The 25,060-nt window shown below is 38.8% G+C and overlaps 1 protein-coding gene across 2 annotated transcripts in view; it reads right to left on the bottom strand.

Annotated features, from left to right (window-relative positions):
* The window catches only part of LOC105477169 (DDB1 and CUL4 associated factor 10), a 65,917-nt gene that overhangs the window by 6,604 nt on the left and 34,253 nt on the right, over nucleotides 1-25,060 (bottom strand). The window contains exons 3-4 of one of the 2 annotated variants that reach the window (XM_011733545.3): nucleotides 13,245-13,442; nucleotides 537-739 (exon numbers count right to left, since the gene is read on the bottom strand). In XM_011733545.3, coding sequence (XP_011731847.1) covers nucleotides 537-739; nucleotides 13,245-13,442 — 401 coding nt within the window. The remainder of the gene's footprint in view (nucleotides 1-536; nucleotides 740-13,244; nucleotides 13,443-25,060) is intronic. The other variant, XM_011733546.3, reaches the window with a different exon arrangement.

Here is a 25,060-nt window from a genome sequence, read left to right as displayed (position 1 = left end):
CCTAAATTCACTTAAGTCTAACAAAATCAGCAATGGGAGAAGAGACAGAGTTTTAGCAAGAGAGTGTTTAGAGAGTAATGAGATAAGATGGCACCAACTATCTGTGTCTGGACATCTATAAGTCTAGGACACAGATAGACTTAAAACTAAAACTCTGTATTGACCATAACTTAATAAAAGCTCTGCTTGATTCCAGAAGGACTTAAGACCTTGTGCCATCACTAATTTTTGAGATAGTGATGATTTAAAATTACTGATGAAAAGATCCTGTGGCTAGCATAAAGCTAAAAGAAAATACGTTAGGGTTGGCAGTTATTCCTCCTAGTCCATTTGTGATTCAGAGGTACATATGAATGATATGTCAGAGATACATACAAATCATTACACTTGCTTGGATAAAAACCCATCACTGAGCTTTCTAAAGAATGCCTTTTGTCTTCCCCTTTCCTGCTATCATTCTCAGAAAAGAAACATATATTATCTCTCTGTTTGAGATTCTTGAGAAAAATCTTTTTGACTAAAAAAGAAAAGCTTACCTGAACTTGAAGTAGTTCTTCTTGCTCTTAAAATGGGATAGCTGCCTACTTCTAAAGACTTAGTTAAGTCAAGATCATGCAAAATTAAGAGATATCCAGAGGACGTTGAAATCAACATTTTGGAACAATCTGGTGTTAACCTCATTCGCATAAGAAAACGTGTGTGAAAGAATTTCTTATGTGGACACCCATCTTCTGTATACCTACAGGAGAAACCAAGCCAACAAAATCTAGAGTTATCATAAATATAACGGTTCAGTAATAATCATATTTTTGCCCTTCAAAATAAAATTTAGGGAGGATGACGTGAGCTTGGTCAGTGGGCTCAAAGTTACAATTAGGAGGAATAAGTTCTAGGGTATTATATTTCACAGTAGGGTGATGATGGTTAGTAGTAAGATATAGTATATTATAAAATAGCTAGAAGAGTGACTGTTACATGTCCTTACTGCAAAGGAATGATAAGTGCATGCTAATACTGATTTGCTCATTATACAACATACATGTATCAAGACATCAAATTGTACCCTATAAATGCATACAGTTACAATGTGTCAATTAAAAAATATTTGAGGCCAGGCATGGTGGCTCATGCCTGTAACCCCAGCACTTTGGGAGGCCAAGGCAGGAGGATTGCTTGAGCCTAGGAGTTCAAGACCATCCTGGGCAAGATGGTGACCCCATCTCTACAAAAATTTAAAAAATTAAAATAAATTAGCTGAGTGTGGTGGTGTGCACTCACAGTTCCAACTACTCAGGAGGCTGAGGTGGGAGGATCACTTGAGCCTAGGAGTTTGAGGCTGCAGTGAGCTATGATCACACCACTGCACTCCAGCCTGGGTGACAGATAGATAGACGCTATCTCTATTCAAAAAAAAAAAAAAAAAGGAAACTTCAAAAATGAGATGTCTTTCCAATAAATTTTATTTTATGTTAATAATTATTATTTAAAATAATATATGTTGTTTTAATCAATTGTAGGCTAATAATATTGTAATGATCATTAAATCCAGAAGAAATGTAACACTAATAGCCCTGTGGTCACAGAAAACAATTTTAAAAATTAATGTCAGTTTACATGCATATTTTTGATACCGATAAGAATGATCAGTAGGCTGGGGGTGGTGACTCACGCCTGTAATCCCAACACTTTGGGAGGCTGAGGCGGGAGGACAGATGGAGCCCAGGAGTTCAAGACCAACCTGGGCAACATAGCAAGACCCCGTCTCTACAAAATATTAAAAATTAGCTGGAGACTGAGGTGGGAGGATGGTTTGAGCCTGGAATGTGGAGGGTGCAGTGAGCTATGATTGCGCCACTGTACACCAGCCTGAGCATATAACAGGATATAATTCTATGAGAAAATATAGTGAAAATGAGTACCAGAAGAAAAAGTTGTAAAACTTCAGGCTGTTAAAAAAATAGAATTTACAGTCAATGTATCTTTAGATTTACACACATGCTTAATAATGTTTTTGCTCATTATTCCTTCATTCATCTCCAACATTCCTTTTTGATCCTTTCTTTCTGAAGTGCATTCCTCAGAATTTTTTTTTTTTGTTTTGAGATGGAGTTTTGCTCTTGTTGCTCAGGCTGGAGTGCAATGGTACTCTCTCGGCTCACTGCAACCTCTGCCTGCTGGGTTCAAGTGATTCTCCTGCCTCAGCCTCCCAAGTAGCTGGGATTACAGGCACATGCCACCACACCCATGCCTGGGATTACAGGCATGAACCACTGCACCCGGCCAGAATTTTTTAAAGTTAGACTTTGTTGAGGTAAATTCTCTCATTTTTTATTGTTCTGAAAATCTTTTTTATTTTATTTTATTTTTTTTGAGACAGAGTTTCACTCTTGTTGCCCAGGCTGAAGTGCAATGGCACAATCTTGGCTCACTGCGACCTCCGCCTCCCGGGTTTAAGCGATTCTCCTGCCTCAGCCTTTAAAAAAAGATAAATTTTTTTAATGGTGTACATGATGTTTGAAATATATATATATTGTGGAATGGCTAAATCAAGCTAATTTTTATATATATATATATATATATATATATATATATATATCCTCACATACCTAGCATTTATGATGATAACACTTAAAATCTACTTTTAACAAATTTCAATTATATATAATAACAGTAAATTGTTATTAACAGTGGTCATGTTGTACAATATAAATCTCCCGAGTAGCTGGGATTACAGGCATCTGCCACCACATCCAGCTAATTTTTCATATTTTTAGTAGAGACAGGGTTTCACCATGTTAGCCAGGGTGGTCTCAAACTACTGACCTCTGGTGATCCACTGCCTTGGCCTCCCAAAGTGCTGGGATTACAGGCGTGAGCACCATGCCCGGCCTGTTCTGAAAATCTTTATTTCACTCTTTTTTAAGAGACTGGGTCTTCCTCTGTTGCCCAGGCTGGGGTGCAGTGGCACAATCATAGCTCACTATAACCTCAAATTCCCAGGCTCAAGGGATCTTCCCACTTCAGCCTTCCACGTAGCTGGAACTACAGGTGTGCACCACCACTCCTGACTCATTTTTAAATTTTCTGAAGAGATGGGGTCTTGCTATGTTGCCCAGGCTAGTCTTGAATTCCTGGTCTCAAGTGATCCTCCCACTTGAGAGCCACTATGCCCAGCTCAACTCATCTTATTGAATAAAGGTTTAGCTGAGCATATAATTTTAGGTCGTTGTTGCTTTCTGAATATTTAGGATAATTTTCCACAGAGTTCTATCTTCCATTGTTACTATTTGTGAGTCTGCTATTAGTCTGACTGTTACTTTGAGTAATTTATCTTTTTTCCCCCTCTGGTTAATCTTCTCTCTGTCTTTAGACATATTTGCATATGTCTAAATTACATATGAAATTTACATACACTGCAATTTCACCAGTATATGTAAATTTGGATCTTTTTTTATTTATCTTTATTGGGATTTGTTTGACTTTCCAAGTCTTAAGATTCATATTATTCATATATTCTGAAAGTTTCTCAGGCATTATTCCAATATTGTCTATCGCTGATTTTCTCTATTCTTTTGGAGCTCCAAATATATGTATGAAACATTCAGGTTTGACTCTCCTTTTCTTATAACTTGCTCCTTTATATTTTCTATCTTTTCATTTCCATATGTTATATTCTGGGTAACTTTTCAATATCTATTTTCTCATATATATATATATATATATATATATGTCTTTTTCTCATATATATATGTGTCTTTTTTTTTTTTTGAGACAGAGTCTCACTCTGTCGCCCAATGCAGTGGCATGATCTTGGCTCACTGCAACCTCCACCTCCCAGGTTCAAGCGATTCTCCCACCTCAGCCTCCCAAGTAACTGGGATTACAAGCACCTGCCACCACGCCCAGCTAATTTTTGTGTTTTTAGTAAAGACGGGGTTTTACCATGTTGGCCAGGCTGATCTCAAACTCCTGACCTCAAGTGATCCACCTGCCTCGGCTTCCCAAAGTGCTGGGATTACAGGCATGAGCCACTGTGCCCAGGCAGTTTATGCCCTTTATTTTAAAATTTCCTTGTTGGCTAGGTGCAGTGGCTCATGCCTGTAATCCCAGCACTTTGGGAGGCCAAGGTGGGAGGATCACTCGAGCCAGGAGTTACAGACCAGCATGGGCAACATAATGAGATGCTGTCTCTATGAAAAAATGTAAAAGTAGCCAGGCAGAGTATCGCACACCTGGGGTCCCAGGTACTTGAGAGGCTGAGGTAGGAGGATGGCTTGAGCCCAGGAGGTCAAGGTGGTAGTAAACTATGATTGTGCCACTGTATTCCAGCCTGTTGCCCAGGCTGGAGTGCAGTGGCACAATCTCGGTTCACTGCAGCCTCCTCTTCCCAGGTTCAAGCAATGCTCCTGCCTTAGCCTCCCGAGTAGCTGGGATTACAGGTGTGCGGCACCACACCCGGCTAATCTTTGTATTTTTAGTACAGACAGGGTTTCACCATGTTGGCCAGGCTGCTCTCAAACTCCTGACCTCAAGTGATGCACCTGCCTTGGCCTCCCAAAATGCTGGAATTATAGGTGTGAGGCACCGTGCCAGGCCTAAAAAATAAATTTTTTTAATGGTGTACATGATGTTTGAAATATGTATATATTGTGGAATGGCTAAATCAAGCTAATTTATATATATATATATATATATATCTCCTCGCATACTTAGCATTTATGATAACACTTAAAATCTACTTTTAACAAATTTCAATTATATATAATAACAACAGTAAATTGTCATTAACAGTGGTCGTGATATTGTACAATATAAATCTCTTGAACTTATTCCTCCTAATTGAAATGTTGTATTTTCAAAATTTCCCTCCACTGTACTTCACCTACCTGTCCCAGTCCCTGGTAACCACCATTCTACTATCTGCTTCTATGAGTTTTTGACTTTTTTATATTCTACATGTAAGTGATATTTGTCTTTCTGAGCCTGGCTTATTTTGCTTAATATAATGTCCTCCAGGCTCATTCATGTTGTTGCAAATGACAATTTTTCCTTCTTTTTTAAGGCTGAATAGCATTTTGCTGTGTATATTACAACATTTTAAATCCATTCATTCATTGATGGACGTTTAGGTTAACTCCATATCTTGGCTACTATGAATAGTGCTGCAGTGAACATGGGAATGCAGATATCTTTTCGACATAGTAATTTAATTTCCTTTGGATATATACCTAGTAGAAGGATTGTTGGATTTATATGGCAGTTCTATTTTTAAGTTTTTGAGGAACCTCCCTACTCTCTTCCATAATTTATATCTAATGACCTTTGTTAATTCTTACTAATTCTGGTAATTTATCTGAGAAATTTCTAAGATTTTCTATATAGATCAAGGATTAGAAAACTTTGGCCTATGGGCCAAATTTGGCCCACTTACTGGTTTTATTTATTTTATGTTTTAAAGACAGGGTGTCCATCTGTTGCCCAGGCTAGAGTGCAGTGGTGCAATCATGGCTCACTGCAACATTGAACTCCAGGGCTCAGGAGTCCTCCTGTCTCGCCCTCCTGAGTACCTGGGACTACAGGTGCACACAGCCACATCTGGCTAATGTTTTAAGTTTTTTGTTGTTGTTGAGACGGGGTCTTGCACTGTTGCCCAGGCTGGAATGCAGTGGTGCGATCTCAGCTCACTGCAACCTCTGCCTCTCAGGTTCAAGCAATTCTGCCTTAGCCTCCCGAGTAGCTGGGATTACAGGCACCCGCCACCATACCCAGCTAATTTTTTTTTGTATTTTTAGTAGAGATGGGGGTTTCACTATGTTGATCAGGCTGGTCTTGAACTCCTGACCTTGTGATCTGCCTGCCTCAGCCTCCCAAAGTGCTGGGATTACAGGCGTGAGCCACCGCACCTGGCCATGTTTTAAAATTTTTTTGGAGATGAGGTCTCACTACGTTGCCTAGGCTGGTCTCAAACTCCTGGGCTTACACAATCCTCCCACCTTGGCCTCCCAAAGTGATGAGATTATAGGCATGAACCACTGTGCCTGACCACTGCCTGGTTTTATAAAGTTTTTATGAACGCAGCCACATGTATTCATTTATGTACATCTATGATGGCTCAGAGACTGTGTATCATACAAAGCCTAAAATATGTACTACCTGGTCCTTTACAGAAATAGTTTGCCAACCCCTGATATATCATCTGTGAATAATATTGTTTTCTTCTTTCTAATCCATATATAATTGTTTTCTTCCTTCTTTTATTGCACCAACTAGTACCCTCCCCCACTTCACCCACCCCATGACACTGATGAACAGTAGTGGTAACAGTGAGCAAGTTCTTCTTCCAGATTTTAGGGAGAAAACTTCTTAAGGTTCACCATTTTAAAATGTGCTGTAATTTTTTAGTATATACGTTTGGTAAATTTCCTTCTATCTCTAGTTAATTAATGATTCAGGAGTTTCATTGAGGTATAACTTACATGCCATAAAACTCACTCATTTTAGGTATAAATTAAGTAATTATTTATTTATTTTTATTTATTATTTATTTATTTATTTTTGAGACGGAGTCTCGCTCTGTCGCCCAGGCTGGAGTGTAGTGGTGCAATCTTGGCTCACTGGAACCTCTGCCTTCCAGATCAAGCAATTCTCCTGCCTTAGCCTTCCGAGTAGCTGGGATTACAGGCGCCCACCACCATGCCCTGCTAATTTTTGTATTTTTAGTAGAGACGGGGTTTCACCATGTTGGCCAGGCCGGTCTCAAACTCTTGACCTCAGGTGATCCACCCATCTCGGCCTCCCAAAGTGCTGGGATTACAGGCGTAAGCCACCATGCCAGGCCACAATTAAGTAATTTTTTAGTAAATTTACAGGGATGTGCAATCATCAACACAATCCAGTTTCAGAACATTTTCATCACCTTAAGAGATTCCTCCTGCCCATTAGCAATCATGTTCCCACTCTAGCTCTGGGCAACCACTAATCAACTTTCTATCTCTATAGATTTACCTGTTCTGGATATTTCATATAAATAGAATCGTACAGTAAGTAGTCTTTTGCAAATTGGCTTTTTTCACCCAGCATACTTTTTTGAGGTTCATCCATGTCGTAGCATGTATCAATTCTTTGTTTTCATTGCCAAATAGTATTCTGTTGCATACATATACCACATTTTGTTTATCTATTTACCACTTGCTGGATATTTGGATTGGTTCCATTTTTTGCTTATTATGAGTGCTACTATAAACATTCATGTATAAGTCTTTGTGTGGCCATATATGTTCATTTCTCTTGAGTAGATATCTAGGAGTGGAATTGGTGGATCATATGGTAACTCCATGTTTAACATTTTATGAAACTGCCAAATTGTTTTCTAAAGTGGCTATTCTATTTTACATTCCCACCAGCAATGTGGGTTTCAGCAATGAGGGTTCCAGTTTCCCCACATTCTTGCCAATACTTGTTATTAATTAATAATATGGAGTCTTCCAATCCACGAACATGGACTATCTCCCCATTTATTTACAACTTCTTATATTCCCTTCAGCAATGTTTTATAGTTTTCAGTGTGCAAATCTCATACCTCTTTTGTTAAATTTATTCCTATGTATTTTACCCTTTTTGATGCTATTGCGAATGAAATTATTTTCTTCATTCAATTTTGGATTGTTCATTGCTTATAAGTAGAAATACAATTGATTGTATATCCTGTGAATTTACTAAACTTGTTTATTAGGTCTAGTGGATTTCTTGGTAGATTCCTTACTATTTTCTATATACAGAAACATACCTCCTGCATATGAAGACAGTTTTACTTCTTCCTTTTCAATATGAATGCCTTTTCTTCTTTTTTTTTTTTTTTCACCTGATTGCACTTCCAGTGCAATGTTGTACCTCCAGTATAATTTCAAATAAAAGTGGTGAGAGCCTTGCTTCCAATCTTAGGGGGAATGCATTCAGTCTTTCAATGTTAAGCAAGATTCTTAGCTGTTGAATACATTCCCTTTTATGCCTAGTTTTATCACAAGGAGATTTTGTCAAGTGCTTTTCTGTCTTGATGATCATATGGGTTTTGAACTTGATTAGTATGATGTATTACATTAACTGATTTTGGGAGTTAAACCAACCCTGTATTCCTGGGATAAATTCCACTTGGTGATGACATAAAAATGTTTATATATATTGTTAGATTTGCTAATATTTTGTTGAGGATTTTCCATGAGTTTTTTTTTTTTTTAAGGAATATTTGTGGCTTCTATTCCTTTTTTTTTTTTTTTTTGAGACGGAGTTTCGCTCTTGTCCCCCAGGCTGGAGTGCAATGGTGTGATCTTGGCTCACTGCAACTTCCACCTTCTGGGTTCACGGGATTCTCCTGCCTCAGCCTCCCGAGTAGCTGGGATTACAGGCATGCACCACCACGCCCGGCTAATTTTTGTATTTTTAGTAGAGATGGGGTTTCACCATGTTGGCCAGGCTGGTCTTGAACTCCTGACCTCAAGTGATCAGCCTGCCTTGGTCTCTCAAAATGCTAGGATTACAAGCATAAGCCACGACACCCAGCCCTGTAGTTTCTATTCGTATGGTATCTGTCTGGTTTTAGTATCAGAATAATACTAGACTCAAAGAATGAGTTGGAAAGTATCCTGTCTCCTCTATATTCTGGAAGAGTTTGTGAAGGATTGTTATTATTTACTATGTAAATATTTGGTAGAATTAATCAGTGAAGCCATTTGATTCTGGGCTTTTCACTGTGGGAGTATTTTTAAATTACCAATTCAGGCCAGTCACAGTGGCTCACACCTGTAGTCTCAGCACTTTGGGAGGCCAAGGCGGGCAGATCACTGAGGTCAGGAGTTTGAGACCAGCCTGACCAACATGGTGAAACCCTGTCTCTAACTTTTGTAAAAATACAAAAGTTAGCCGGGGTGGTGGCGGATGCCTGTAATCCCAGCTACTTAGGAGGCTGAGGCAGGAGGATCACTTGAACCCGGGAAGCAGAGGTTGCAATGATTCCATCTTAAAAAAATAAAAAAAAATTACCAATTTGATTTCTTTACTTGCTGTAGGTCTATAAGTCTATAGATTTTCTATTTATCTTAAGTCAGTTTCAGTAATTTGTGACTACCTAGGTGTCTACCTGTTCATCTATGTTGCCGAATTTGTTGCTATAAAGTTGCTCATAGTACTCCTTATTAATCCTTTTAATTTTTGTAAGGTTGGTTATGATGTCTCCTCTCTTGTTTTTAATTATGACTGAATGTTGAATTTTATTCCTCATTTGAAACAATCATACAAATTTACCCATTTTATCTGTTAATGGGGATAATTATATTAATACAGTTTCTATTGATAAACCATCTTTTCATTCCTTGAGTAAGCCCGACTTGGTCATGATATTTTCTATAATGTAGGGTTCAATTTCCTTGCATTTAGAATATTTGTATTTACATTCATAATGCAGATTTGCCTTTCTTTTTTTAAAATATTATCTTTGTTAAGTTCAAGTATCATGGTCATACTAGTTTTATACATGATGTAAGAATTCCCTTTTTCAATAATCTGATCAGTTTAATAAAATTAGAATGTTCTCTTATTTGCAGTATTTGGTAGAAGTCACCTGTAAAATGTACAGAACTGCTCTTTTATTAGTACTGTAGGTAGGTTTTAATTCATTTTTTCCATTTCTTTAATGGCTGTGGCAGAGGTGATATTCAGAATATTTAAATAACAAGCACTGCACAAACACTTGCCAGTCAGAATAGATGCAGATGGCTGTGCTGGAACAGGGTCCTGGAATCGCCATATTGTGTAACGGGGGCTTTTGCTACTGAATCATGGGAAGGTTTTGAGGGAGGTATTTCTAGAAGAGGGGCCTGGGTAGTCAGAGGGTGTCAGAGGGTAACTCAGGGCACTGCCTATTTACGAATTAGTATGGAAGAAGTTCAATCTTTTCACAGTGCTTCAGCTGAACCAGTACATATTGGCTAAATATTAGTCCTAGTAATAGGTGTATTTCAGGTTTTCTATTTCTTCCTTTGCCAGTTTTGCTAAGGTGTATTTTTTAGTAAACTGCCTATTTCATCAAAGTTTTCAAGTATATAGGGAATAAAGCTCATCTATCGTCTTATTCTATACTGTTGTCTCCTTTTTTGTTGCTGATATTAGTTATTTTTGTCTTTTTTTTCTTGATGAATCTTGCCAGAGAATTGCCTATTCAATTAGCTTTTTTAAAAGAGCAGGCTTTAAAAAATCCTCTATTATATTTTCATTTTTAATATCATCAGTTTTGTGCTTTTACACTTATCATTTCCATACATCTACTTTCATTGGGTTTATCCTTTTACTTTTTTCCAGTTTTTTGAGGAAGATGCTTAGTTCATCAGTTTTCAACCTATCTTCAGTATGATTTCTTCTTTGATTCATAAATTATTTAAAAGCGAGTTTATAAGTCTCTAAACATGAGACTTTTTAATTAATAACTAAATGATACTAAGAACAGGGAAAATGGTTTGTATAATAATAGTTCTTTGGTACCAGCTGAAACCTACTTTGTAGTTCAGTACATGCTCAATTTTTGTACCTGTTCTAAGTGTGCTTCAGAGGATATTTTTACTAGTTGTTGGGAGCGGAATTCTAAATATGTGTAATACATCAAGCTTATTAATAATATTTAAATCTTCCACAGCCTTATCCATTTTTCTTTGTTTGTTGTTGTTGCTGTTTAGACGGAATCTCACTCTGTCACCCAGGCTGCCTCACTGCAACCTCTGCCTCCCAGGTTCAAGCGATTCTCCTGCCTCAGTCTCCCAAGTAGCTGGGATTACAGGCGTGTGCCACTAGGCCCTGCTAATTTTTGTGGTTTTTTTTTTTGTTGTTGTTGTTGTTGTTATTGTTTTGAGACGGAGTCTCATTCTGTGGCCCAGGCTGGAGTACAGTGGTGCAATCTCAGCTCACTGCAACCTCCACCTCTTGGGTTCAAGTGATTCTCCTGCCTCAGCCTCCCAAGTAGCTGGGATTACAGGCGCCAGCCACCACGCCTGGCTTTTTTTGTATGTTTAGTAGAGATGGGGTTTTGCCATGCTGGCCAGGCTGGTCTCGAACTCCTGACCTCAGGTGATCCACCCACCTTGGCCTTCCGAAGTGCTGGGATTACAGGTGTGAGCCACCACACCTGGCCTAAATTTTGTATTCTTAGTAGAGACAGAGTTTCACCATGTTGGCCAGGCTGGTCTCCTGACCTCACGTCATCTGCCCACCTCAGCCTCCCAAAGTGCTGGGATTACAGGCGTGAGCCACCACACCCGGCCCATTTTTGTCTATCTTATCTATTAGTAAATGAGAGAATGCTGTTAATATTTTCCACTGAGATGGAGATTTCTCACTTCTTTCTTGTAATTCTCTCCACTTTTGCTTTTTATATTTTTATGCTATGTTTTTAGGTGCATATAAGCTTTTATATTTTAGTGAAATTAATCTTTTGTTATAGTACCTTTTTATCAATAATGCTTTTTGCCTTAAACTTTATTTTGTCTGCTATTAATGTAGCTACAACTGTTTTGTCTTTGATGTGTAATTCTGTTTTTTCTCATCCTTTTACTTTCAACTTTTCTGGGTTTGTATGTTTTAACTATGTCCCTTACAAAGAAAATACAGCTCTGTTTTATTTTTAATCTAATCTAACACTGTCTATTTTTAACTGGACAGTTTAGTCCATATACGTTTATCACAATTATTAATATTTGGATTGAAGCTTAGGTTATCTGCCTACCAGTTTTATGCTTTGTGAAATAACAAAAAATATTTTTCCTGAAATTAAGGAAATTTATTTTATAAGCCAGTTTTCATCATGAACTATACAACTTGGTCTCCTTCCTGTATAATTTTCTCCAACATTTTTAGTTGCAGTATATGACAGTTTTGTGCTTCTTAACTTATCTTTTCTTTTAAATAATTCTCTTTTTTCCTTCCCTTCTCTGCTTCTATGGGATTCATCATGTTTTATTAGTTTTTTACCCTCTACTAATTTGGAAGTTATCATTTATATTTCTATTCAAATTTTATTTCTAAATTTTAGTAAACAAATTCATTTAGTAGGTATGCTTGTCTTTGTCTAAAGATAACCAATAGTTTTGTCTTCCACTCAAAAGTATGGGTAGCTACAAGTCTCTAAGAATAGCCCCTCTCTTTTTACATATGACCTCTAAAAAGAATATTCCAAACATGATGGCCACACACAGTGGCTCATGCCTGTAATCCTTGTACTTTGGGAGCTGAGGCAGGAGGATCACTAGAGCCCAGGAGTTCAAGACCAGCCTGGGCAGCATAGGGAGACCCCGTCTCTACAAAAATTAAAAAATTAGGTGGGCACGGTGGCACATGCCTATAGTCCAAGCTACTCAGGAGTCTGAGGCAGGAGGATCACTTAAGCCTAGGAGATCCAGGCTGCAGTGAGCTGTGACTGCACCACTGCACTACAGCCTGGGTGACAATGCGAGACCCTGTCTCAGAACAACAACAAAAACAAATACACATAGAAATGATCATGGTGTGTTTACTGTATTATCATTTCACCATGGCTAGCAAAACAGGCATGTTTCAATTATTTTTCAAACTTCAACTCTGTAAGTATCAATTTCTTTAAAAGGAGACATTTTGTTGGAATGTTTCACAACAGAGGCATAACTGGCATTTTAGGTGGGACAACTAGTCCACTCTGCACACTGACCTGTGTACTGCAGGATGTTTAGAAACTCTGGTCCTTGCCGACTAAATGCTAGTAGATAGCTGTCTTTCCCCGTAGTGACAACCAAAACTGCCCCACGCTTTATTTCTAAACACTCCCTTTGAGATCAGTACCACTCCAAATGAGAACTACTCTTTTAATGCATGAAAACAAAAGAACAAAAATTGCAAAATAAATATATGTAGAATTGAAGGAAGAAAAAGTGAGAAACAGTTTAGTTTCGCAGGAGAAATAACAAAAATATTTTTCCTTAAATTCAGGAAACTCTTTTTATAAGACAGTTTTCATCACTAACTATACTACTTGGTCTCCTTCCTGTATCATTTTCTCCTAAAATTTTCAGTTGCAATATATGAGTAAGTACAATTAACGATATCATCACTTTTTGGTTGTTTTTCCTAAAGCCAGTTTCTTTCTTGAGGCTAGGACAGAACACTGAATTTGTTCATCATCTTTAAAAAAATGTTTTTGTTCATAATCCTAACATGGTCTCCTATTCACAAACCTGTTAGTGTCCCAAATAATGACATTTCCATCAAATCCTGATGTTACTAAGAGTCTTGTATTAGTATCATATTCGATGTTCTTCACCCAGCTAGTGTGACCATGTAAAGTGCATACTTTGGTGTTCAATTTTCTCAGATCCCATAGTGCTATTGTAGTGTCATCAGAGCAGGTAGCAAACAGCCGGTTATCAAGAAATCTATAAAAGCAGAAAAACAAAACCCTGGTTCATTTAGTCTCTTTTTAAAGGAAAATTGATTTCAGAAACAGTCACTATATTACCTAGTCAAGAAAGAAAGAAAAAAAGGACTACACACTCACTATATAAACCCAATGACTCTGATATACTATAAAAAGTATACTTTGCATAATCACAGAGCCAGGATACTATGATTTAATGGCAGTCACATTGCAATTGGATCCATTTGCTTTAAATTACTGATTTTTATTTGAAATTGGAAATAGGGGTAAGTGTTTGGAAAACAGTGACAGAAGGGAAAAAAAGAACTTCAGAATCTCTATAGGAAACAAAAATGATGAGAGAGAATTTAATAGGAGATAGAGAAAGTTTTGAAGACTTGATTGCCGAGAGGGACACATTACACATAATCAAAATCATGAGAAATATTTGCTCTGCTATAAGTAACATCTTTTTCTATTTAAAACACATTTACACACAAAAATTGATGTAAAAATTGCCATTTTTAAAAATCTTTTAACTCAAAGGTATTTCCCACATAATCTTTTAGCAACATTTTATTAGGACCAGTCAAGATTACAAAATAAGACTTAAAATACTATATAATTCAGACTTTTTATTATTTTACACTAACTTCTCAATCCTTAGTGAGAATATATTTAATACAAATGCTTAAAAAATAAACTACTATTCACACTTGAATTTTTGTTCAACATTAGGATGCCTTCTGTAATACATGCTGTTACCCTAATCTCTTACCAAAGAAATGAATTCTGGTGCTTCTTCCAAGATAAATTTACATATAATTGTCAGAAATCAACCTCAATATCCACAAATACCATAACGACTTTCCTAAAATTGATCATGGTTTTCAAATACCAGGCGTTTACACAGGTTGTTTCTGCTACCTGAAACAACCTTCCTCCTGCCCCTGGATGTGGCTAATTCTTGCTTTCTTTTTAATACCATCATGTGTCGCTTAATGATGGAATACATTCTGAGAAATGTGTCCTTAGGTGATTTTGTTGTTGTGTGAACATCATACAATGAACTTACACAAACCTAGATGGTACGCACTGAGGTTATATGGTATATATGGTATGTAGCCTATCACTCATAGGCTACAAATGTGCACAGCATGTTACCGTACTAAATACTGTAGGCAACTGTAACACAATTGTAAGTATTTGTATATTGAAAGATAGAAAAAAATACAGTAAAAGTACTGTATAAAAGATTTAAAATGTTACACCTGTATAGGGCACTTACCATGAATGGAGCTTGCAGGAGCAGGAGTTGCTCTGGGTGGGTCAGTGAGTGAGGGGTGAGTCAGTGTGAAGGCCTAGGGCATTGCTGTCCATTACTGTAGACATTATAAACACTGTACACTTAGGCTACACTAAATTAATTTAAAACTTTTTCTTCAGTAATAAATTAACCTTAGATTACTATAACTTTTTTTACTTAATGAATTTTTAATTTTTTAAACTTTTGACTCTTTTGTAATAACAGCTTAAACACAAACACATTGTACAACTGTACAAAACTATGTTCTTTCTTTATATCCTTATTTTATAAACTTTTTTCTATTAAAATGTTTACTTTTTAAACTTTTTTGTTAAAAACAAAGACACACATTAGCCTAGTCCTACACAGGGTAAAAATCATCAGTATCACTGTCTTCCACCTCCACATCTTGTCCCACTGGGCAATAACAGGAACAGAGCTGTCATCTCCTGATAACAATGGCTTCTTCTGGAGTACCTCCTGAAGAACCTCCCTAAGGCTGTTTTACAGTTTACTTTTTTTTTTTTAAGTAGGAGTACATTCTAAAATAATAATAAAAAGTATAACACAGTAAGTATTAGGCAATAGGAATTTTTCAGCTCCATTATAATCTTCTGGAACCACTGTTGTATATGATGTCACTCACTGAAACGTTGTTATGTGGCATATAACTGTATTCAGCTGTTATCCCCTCCAGGAAGCCTTTCCTGTTTAACCAGCCTGGTAGACCTACCAATTCTCTGAGCTCCCAAAGCATTCTGGGAGCTTCTATCATAATACTTAATATTATACTGTTGGTGAAACCCCGTCTCTACTAAAACTACAAAAAATTAGCCGGGCGTCGTGGTGAGCACCTGTAATCCCAGCCACTGGAAGGCTGAGGCAGGAGAATGGCGTGAACCCAGGAGGCAGAGCTTGCAGTGAGCCCAGATGGCACCACTGCACTCCTGCCTGGGCAACAGGGCGAGACTCCGTCTCAAAAAAAAAAAAAAAGGCCGGGCGCGGTGGCTCAAGCCTGTAATCCCAGCACTTTGGGAGACCGAGGCGGGTGGATCACGAGGTCAGGAGATCGAGATCATCCTGGCTAACATGGTGAAACCCCGTCTCTACTAAAAATAGAAAAAACTAGCCGGGTGTGGTAGCGGGCGCCTGTAGTCCCAGCTACTCGGAGGCTGAGGCGGGAGAATGGCGTGAATCCGGGAGGCGGAGCTTGCAGTGAGCCGAGATCCCGCCACTGCACTCCAGCCTGGGAGACACAGCGAGACTCCGTCTCAAAAAAAAAAAAAAAAAAAATTATACTGTAAGGAACAACTTTACTATAAACTCCTTGAAGGCAGAAGGAACCTGTCTGCCTCGGGTCATGGTTAGATCTGCAGTATACAATACACATGGTGCCAGACACATACGCACTCAACAAATACTTATAAAATAAACAAAAGAGGAGTTCACTGCCTAGCAGAAAAGACAATGTAACTACATAATTACACAAAATAATTGTGTGGAATAAGCAAAGAGGGTGGTTGGGAAGGACTTCATGATGTTATCATTTGAACTGAATAAAAGACGAGCAGGAACTACCTAAGTGGCCGGGGGTAAGCAAAGGTACACAGGCATGTGAGCGGATGGTGCCCTCTGAGAAGCGGTGTTAGGAATGCTGTGTATGGGAAAGTAGAGATGACTAGGGATTACATTATGGATTTATTCTATGGTGATTCCCAGTAACTATTTTTTAATTATAAAAATACATTTCTTGGCCAGGCGTGGTTGCTCATGCCTATAATTCCACTTTGGAAGGCCAAGATGGATGGATCGCTTGAGCTCAGGAGTTTGAGACCAGCCTGGGCAACATGACGAAACCCCATCTCTTATTTTAAAAATAACAATAACAAAAAACATTTCTATTGAAAATATTTTTGGGCCGGGCGCGGTGGCTCAAGCCTGTAATCCCAGCACTTTGGGAGGCCGAGGCGGGCGGATCACAAGGTCAGGAGATCGAGACCACAGTGAAACCCCGTCTCTACTAAAAATACAAAAAATTAGCCGGGCGCGGTGGCGGGCGCCTGTAGTCCCAGCTACTCAGGAGGCTGAGGCAGGAGAATGGCGGGAACCCGGGAGGCAGAGCTTGCAGTGAGCCGAGATCGCGCCACTGCACTTCAGCCTGGGCAACAGCGTGAGACTCCGTCTCAAAAAAAAAAAAAAAAAAAAAAAAAAAAAAAAAAAGAAAAGAAAATATTTTTAATGAAAAAAAATCCATCACCAAAAATAACCACTTTATTGATGTTTAGCTTAATTTCTATGTTTTAAACCTAATATTATCTCAAAAACATATTGCCATGTTATTAAAGATTTATTGACAAAATCATTTTTAATGGCTGAATAGTGTTCACTGTATGAAGAAACCGAAATCTTTTTTCTTTAAAAAAAATTTTTTTTTTTTGGAGACAGAGTCACGCTCTATCCCCCAGGTGCTCACTGCAACCTCTACCTCCTGGATTCAAGTGATTCTCATGCCTCAGCTTCCAGAGTAGCTGGGATTACAGGAACCTGCCACGACGCCCCGCTAATTTTTGTATTTTTAGTAGAGACGGGTTTCGTCAGGTTGGCCAGGCTGGTCACGAATTCCTGACCTCAGGTGATCTGCCTGACCTCAGGTGATCTGCCTGCCTCAGCCTCGCAAAGTGCTGGGATTACAGGCATGAGCCACCGTGCCCGGCTTCTTTTTAAAATGAATATGCAATTTTTGGGTGTTTGGATTGCTTACAATTTTTTACTACTAAAAAACACTAAGATGAGCATACTTACAGCCAAATATTAATCACATCCCTATTTATTTCTCTAAGTATATTCCCAGAAAAACATATTGCTAAGTAAAATGGGATTTTTTTTAATGTAAGTTTTTTTTAATATAGCCAAATTGTCCTCCAGAAAAACATACCAATATAGAGATCCATCAGCAGTTAGGAGAGTGTCCATTTTCCCAAATCCTTGCCACATAGGTCTTTAAAAAAACTTTCTCCTAAGTGCTAGGAAAAAATATCACTTGTTTTAAGTTGAAACTTTTATTTTTAGTAAAGTTGAAACTTTTTCACATTTATTAGAAAGATATATTTCTTTGCTGTTCATGTTCCTTGCTGATTTTACAACTGCAGTATTAATTACTGTGTTGTAAAAAAAATCTTTAAAGATAATATATCAGTTTTTCAAATACTATGCATTGTATATATTTTCCACATATTTCTTTTTTTTTTTTTTTTTTTTTTTTTTGAGACGGAGTCTCCCTCTGTCCCCCAGGTTGGAGTGCAGTGGCGCGATCTCGGCTCACTGCAAGCTCCACCTCCCGGGTTCACGCCATTCTCCTGCCTCAGCCTCCTGAGTAGGTGGGACTACAGGCGCCCGCCACCGCGCCCGGCTAATTTTTTGTATTTTTAGTAGAGACGGGGTTTCATTGTGGTCTCGATCTCCTGACCTTGTGATCCGCCCGCCTCAGCCTCCCAAAGTGCTGGGATTACAGGCGTGAGCCACCGCGCCCAGCCTACATATTTCTTTTATATGGTTTATATTTTCTTACCATATCAAAATTTTAATTTTTTTTTCTTGAGACAAGGTCTTGCTCTGTTGCCCAGGCTGGAGTGCAGTGATGATTATGGCTCACCGCAGCCTTGACCTCCCAGGCTCAAGCAACCCTCCTTGTCTCAGTCTCCTGAGTAGCTGGGACTATGGGCACACGCCACCATGCCCAGCTAATCAAAATTTTAATTCTTATATTGTCAAGTCCATTTTTCCCTTATAGGTTTACCTTTACTGATAATGTGTTGTTGTTGTTGTTGTTGTTGTTTTGAGACTGAGTTTAGCTGCTGTTGCCCAGGCTGGAGTGCAATGGCGTGATCTCAGCTCACTGCAACCTCCGGCTCCTGGGTTCAAGCGATTCTCCTGCTTGAGCCTCCTGAGTAGCTGAGATTACAGGCACCCGCCACCACACCCAGGTAATCTTTTTTTGGGGGGCGGAGTCTCACTCTTGTCTCCCAGGCTGGAGTGCGGTGGCGCGATCTGGGCTCACTGCAACCTCCACCTTCCGGGTTCATGCCATTCTTCTGCTTCAGCCTCCCGAGTAGCTAAGATTACAGGCACCCGCCATCACGCCCAGCTAATTTTTGTATTTTCAGTAGAGACGGGGTTTCACCATTTTGGCCAGGCTGGTCTCAAACTCCTGGCATCAAATGATCTGCCTGCCTCAGCCTCCCGAAGTGCTGGGATTACAGGAGTGAGCCACCACGCCCGGTTCCTGCTAATTTTCTTTACATTTTTAGTAGAGACAGGGTTTCAACATGTTGGCCAAGCTGGTTTTGAACTCTTGACCTCAACTGATCTGCCCCTTCGACCTCCCAAAGTGCTAGGATTACAGGTGTGAGCCACTGTGCCCAGCCCTGATGATGCTTTCTAAAGTAAAACTAGTTAAATGACTTCCATACTTGACAGAAATTACGTGACTGAGACTGGGCACAGTGGCTCACACCCATAATCCCAGCACTTTGGGAGGCCGAGGCCAGCTGATCACTTGAATTCAAGAGTTTTGAGACCAGCCTGAGCAACATGGTGAGAACTCGTCTCTACGAAAAATACAAAAATTAGCCAGGTGTGGTGGCACGTGCCTATAGTCCCATCTGCTCAGGAGGCTGAGGCAAGAGAATCGCTTGAGCCAGGGAGGCAGAGGTTGCAGTGAGTCGAGATAGCACCACTGCACTCCAGCCTGGGCGACATGAGTGAAACCCTGTCTCAAAAAAAAAAAAAAAAAAATTACATGATTGAGAAAAATACATGCAAAAAATATTTTCTAAAAGACTACTGGAAAGTTAAAGTTTTAAAATAAATTGAGCATATTCATACTTTTGAAAAGTTTTTAAAAAATAACAAAGATATTTTATTCAGTCTACAGAAAATACTTAATGCACTGATGGATTTAAAACCCCAATGGGGTTATATTGCTGCAGGCCACAGTGGTCTGAGAGTCTTAAGGAAGAGAGATTATTAGAATGAGAGTTTCAGAAAGGTCTCTGAACTGGCTAGATTTCCAGACTGTTGGACTTTCATAAAAAATAAAAAGGGGGATTAGCTTTTTAATTTTTGTTAATAAGGTCATTTAAAAAACGATAATTGTTGCATGAAAGGATATTTTAATACCAAAAGTATAGAAAAATATAAAGTTGGAATAAAAGCAAATAATTTTGAAATGAATAAGTTTAATGAGAAATTTAATACTTTGACTTTAATTGGCTCATTTTCACCTCAAAATATTACTTGTTAAAAACTTTGATATTGGAAGTTGCTGTTTAGTAAAATATAAATTTAAAAAAAGATGGCTGGGCACAGTGGCTCACGCCTGTAATTCCAGCACTTTGGGAGGCCAACAAGAGTGGATCTCCTGAGCTCGAGTTTGAGACTAGACTGGGCAACATGATGTAACCCGTCTCTACTAAAAATACAAAAGCTAGCCAGGTGTGATGATGCATGCCTGTAATATCAGCTACTCGGGAGGCTGACGCAGGAGAATCGCTTGAGCTGGCGGGGCGGAGGCTGCAGTGAGCCGAGATGGTGCCACTGCACTCCAGCCTGGGCAGCAAAGCAAACAAAAAAAAACTTTGGTATTGGAAAATCACTGATAAAGAGAAAAAAAAATGTAGAATATTAAGAATGTACACTAGGAGATAAATTAAAGCACCTAGAACAATTTTTATCCCAAAATCAACAGATGCAGAGAATGTAGCGTTAGACAAATCCTTGGATATGTGGGCCTCGTCCTCTCAAAATAAAACTTAGTCTAGCTTAATAAGTTAATAATTGTAAAATATTTATAACTCCACAGACCCCAATAAATAGGAGACAACCCTTCAAACACACTGAAATCTATGTCTCTGAATCACAGAACTCCAAATGTCCCCATCAAACCCCAACATACATGACTGTAACAGCTATGGGTAAGATGATATCTGGACAAATTCAAGGTCTTCATTGTCAGAGGATATGGTAAAGGATAAAAGAAACTGAAAGTGAATTATATTAAAACACGTACCAACATTTCATTGTATAAATGAAAGTGTTGTTGAGTCTATATCTTAAAAAAAATTAAACAAAAACTCATGAAAATAAACATTTTCCTGTTTATTTAACTACAGATGATCCCCGACTTATAATTGTTCAACTAACAAGTTTTTGACTTTATGATGTTTATCTGGGTATTAAATGCATTTTGACTTCCAATATTTTCAACTTACAATGGGTTTATTGGGAGATAATCCCATCAGAAGTTGAAGAGCATCTGCATATGCAAATTCTCAGAACAAGAATAAATTAAATGTTTGGCATTTTTTACATAATCTCCCCAATGAAATTATGATAGCAAAATATGACATCTTTACTTCATATTTGAATTTGTAGTATAATCAAAAAGAGGGTCATTTCAGCTCACGCCTGTAGTCCCAACACTGGGAGGGTGAGCCAGGTGGATTGCTTGAGGTCAGGAGTTCAAGACCAGCCCTGGCAGCATAGAGAAACCCTGTCTCTACAAAAGATTAGCCAAGCCTGTAGTCCCAGCTATTGAGAGGCTGAGGCAGGAGAACTGCTTGAGCCCCGGAGGCGGAAGTTGCACTGAGCCATGATCGTGCCACTGCACACCAGCCTAGCCTGGGTAACAGAGCAAGACCCTGTCTCAAAACAAAACAAAACAAAACAAAACCCAAAACAGAGAGTCATTTCTATATAAACATTCAAGGGCCTCATCAATTTTGCCAAGAGCCTTTTTCCTTAGTCCTGTGAGATATTCACATAATGCTTTGAGGTCTCTATCATGTCATAATTGATGTCATTTTCTTTTATCTAATTGATCACTACTCTAACTCTATGATATCATTATCTGCCAGTGATTTTATATTACTTGACCAGTTCTCTAACATACTTTTCAGGGTTTTGCAAAATTCTATATCCTTTGTAAGATAAGAAATTTCATGTTCCCACTGATGCAGCACTACATTTGCATGATATAGTTTGACATTTAACAATAAGCAGCAAACCAACAAAGACAGTGGGAGGGAGAAATAGATCCTGGGATATATTTAAATGGGTATTAATTTTTTTTTTTTTTTTTTTTTTTTGAGACGGAGTCTCGCTCTTGTTACCCAGGCTGGCGTGCAATGGCGTGATCTCGGCTCACTGCAGCCTCTACCTCCTGGGTTCAAGCGATTCTCCTGCCTCAGCCTCCCGAGTAGCTGGGATTACAGGTGTCTGCCACCATGCCCTGCTAATTTTTGTATTTTTAGTAGAGATGGGCTTTCAACATGTTGGCCAGGATGGTCTCGAACTCCTGACTTTAGGTGATCTGCCCACCTTGGCGTCCCAAAGTGCTGGGATTGCAGACGTGAGCTACCGTGCCCAGCCTAAATGGGTACTAATTATTATTATTTTTTTTCATATGGAGTTTTGCTCTTGTTGCCCAAGCTGGAGTGCAATGGCGCGATCTCGGCTCACTGCAATCTCCACCTCCCGGGTTCAAGTGATTCTCCTGCCTCAGCCTCCCCAGTAGCTGAGATTACAGGTGCCCGCCACCATGCCCAGCTAAATGGGTACTAATTTTTTTAAATGTAATATCACTAAATAAATATTCTTATGATAACCTCGGGGCTTCTCCCTGCAACTTCATAATGTGGGGGGGACCTATATCTTTTTTTTGAGATGGAGTCTCGCTCTGTCGCCCAGGCTGGAGTGCAGTGGCATGATCTCGAGTCACTGCAACCTCCGCCTCCCGGGTTCAAGCAATTATCTGCATCAGGCTCCTGAGTAGCTGGGATTACAGGCGCCCACCACCAGACCAGGCTAATGATTATTAAATGAGCTCTGAATCCACATACAGATCCCTCAGGAATGAGAAGTAAGCCTGTATAATGGTGTAAGTATTTAAATTACAGACTTTTCCCACTACTTTCCCAAAATATGAACAGAAAATATTCTCCATAACTATCAATGTTATTTTTTTATTTTACAAGATAATAAGCAAACTACAAAACTAAGAAATGAACTAGAAGATATTACCAAGTATGTACAAAATGACTAGAACCAAACCAGAAAATGCATGCCCATATCTCTGAACAATACAGTGAGGTGATCTAATGGAACTGAGTATGAATTCCAGCTCTACCACTTACTATATCTAAGAACTTGGGCAAATCTCTTTATTTGAGTTATAGTTTCTTTATTCCTTAAATAGCTACAATATGTGTCTCACAGAGGGATACTGTAAGGATTAAGTAATATATAAAAAGTGCTTCACAGAAGGTTTGGCACATAGAAAGCATTCAAACAATAGAAGTTAGTATTATTAATAAATAATGCAGGCCGGGCACGGTGGCTCACGCCTGTAATCCCAGCACTTTGGAAGGCCAAGGAGGGCGGATCACGAGGTCAGGAGATCGAGACCATCCTGGCTAACATGGTGAAACCCCGTCTCTACTAAAAATACAAAAAATTAGCCGGGTGTGGTGGTGGGCACTTGTAGTCCCAGCTACTCCGGAGGCTGACGCAGGAGAATGGCATGAACCCGGGAGGTGGAGATTGCAGTGAGCCGAGATCGCGCCACTGCACTCCAGCCTGAGTGACTGAGCCAGACTCCGTCTCAAAAATAAATAAATAAATAAATAAATAAACAAATAATGCACACTTAAGCTCATGCACCAAAGACTCTTCAGATTCTCACTCAAAACTCTTTTTTTTTTTTTTTTTTCCTGAGACAGAGTCTGGCTCTATTGCCCAGGCTGGAGTGCAGTGTTGCAATCTCGGCTCACTGCAACATCTGCCTCCTGGGTTCAAGCAAGTCTCCTGCCTCGAGAGTAGCTGGGACTACAGGCATGTGCCACCACGCCCGGCTAATTTTTGTATTTTTAGTAGAGACCGGGTTTCACCATGTTAGCCAGGCTGGTCTGGAACTGCTGACCTCAGGCAATCTGCCCACCTCGACCTCCCAAAATGCTGGGATTATAGGCGTGAGCCACTGCACCCAGCCAAAACTCTTAAGTTATGTATACTTCTAAACGAGCTTCAAAATCGATTTCTCTAATCAACAGATCAGAAGAAGCAGATTCAAATTTGTAGGTATGAGTTGCTATGGCAGGCACACTGGCAGCAGCAAATGAAGGCTAACATTGATAAAGAATACATTCTAATAGCGGATTAGTCAAAGGTCATTTTGAGTAAAGGCAAACAACTTTGCACAAGTCTTATCTTTCTAAGAAATTTTTAAATTATAAAATATTAGCAACATAGAGAAAACTATGAAAAATGTAACAAACATCTGGGATACCACTCAGCTTTATCAATTTTAACATTTTATCTTTCACATATTTTTGAACATTACAAACACAGTTGAAGTGCCTTGTGTATCCCTCCCCAATCCCTTCCCTTCTCTTCCTCCCCAGGGGGAACCACTATCCAAAATTTGTTGTTATTCTATATAAATTTTTAATACCATGAATTCATATGTATATAACCACAAACACTTTATAGTATTGTTTTGCATTCAGTTTTTTCTCTGTAAATGTTGAATAAGCACCCACCATATGCTAGGCACAATTCTAGATGCTGGAATAGAGCACAGAACAAATACATGCCCTCACCAAGCTTATGTTTGTAATGTTTTCAAATTTTATGTAAATGGTATCACACTATAAAGCTCATTCTACATTTTTTTCTTTTCTACTTCAACTTTAAATTTCTGAGATGTGTAGCAGATGCTGATGCTTTTAGTTCATTTATCTTAACTGATGTATAGTATTTCATTGTATAAATACACCAGAATTTATCTATTAATTTCCTCTTGATAGACATTCCAGTTGTTTCCAACTTCTATCACAAACAATGCTATAATGAATCTTCTTTATATACCTCCATGTCCACATTTGCATTAATTTCTTTCTTCTTCTTCTTTATTCTTTTTTTAAGAGACAGGGTCTTGCTCTGTCACCCAGACTGGAATGCAGTGGTGCAATCATGGCTCCCTAAAACCTCGAACTCCTGGGCTGAAGCAATCCTCCTAAGCTTTCCAAGTAGTTGGGACTATAGGCACATGCAACCACACCTGGCTATTTTAAAATTTTTTGTAGAGACGGAGTCTCACTATGTTGCCCAGGCTGGTCTTGAACTCCTGCCCTCCAGTGATTCTCCCACCTCAGCCTCCCAAAATGCTTGGATTATAGGTATGAGCCACCATGCCCAGCCTGCATTAATTATTTAAAAAAACATTAATCTTCAACTTTACCATATATGGCTAAACTGCCCTTCAAAATAATGTT

Source organism: Macaca nemestrina, chromosome 14, assembly GCF_043159975.1.
Source record: "Macaca nemestrina isolate mMacNem1 chromosome 14, mMacNem.hap1, whole genome shotgun sequence".
NCBI lineage: Eukaryota > Metazoa > Chordata > Mammalia > Primates > Cercopithecidae > Macaca > Macaca nemestrina.
The sequence above is the reverse complement of the archived record's forward strand: the minus strand, read 5'-3'. Positions and strand labels throughout refer to the sequence as shown.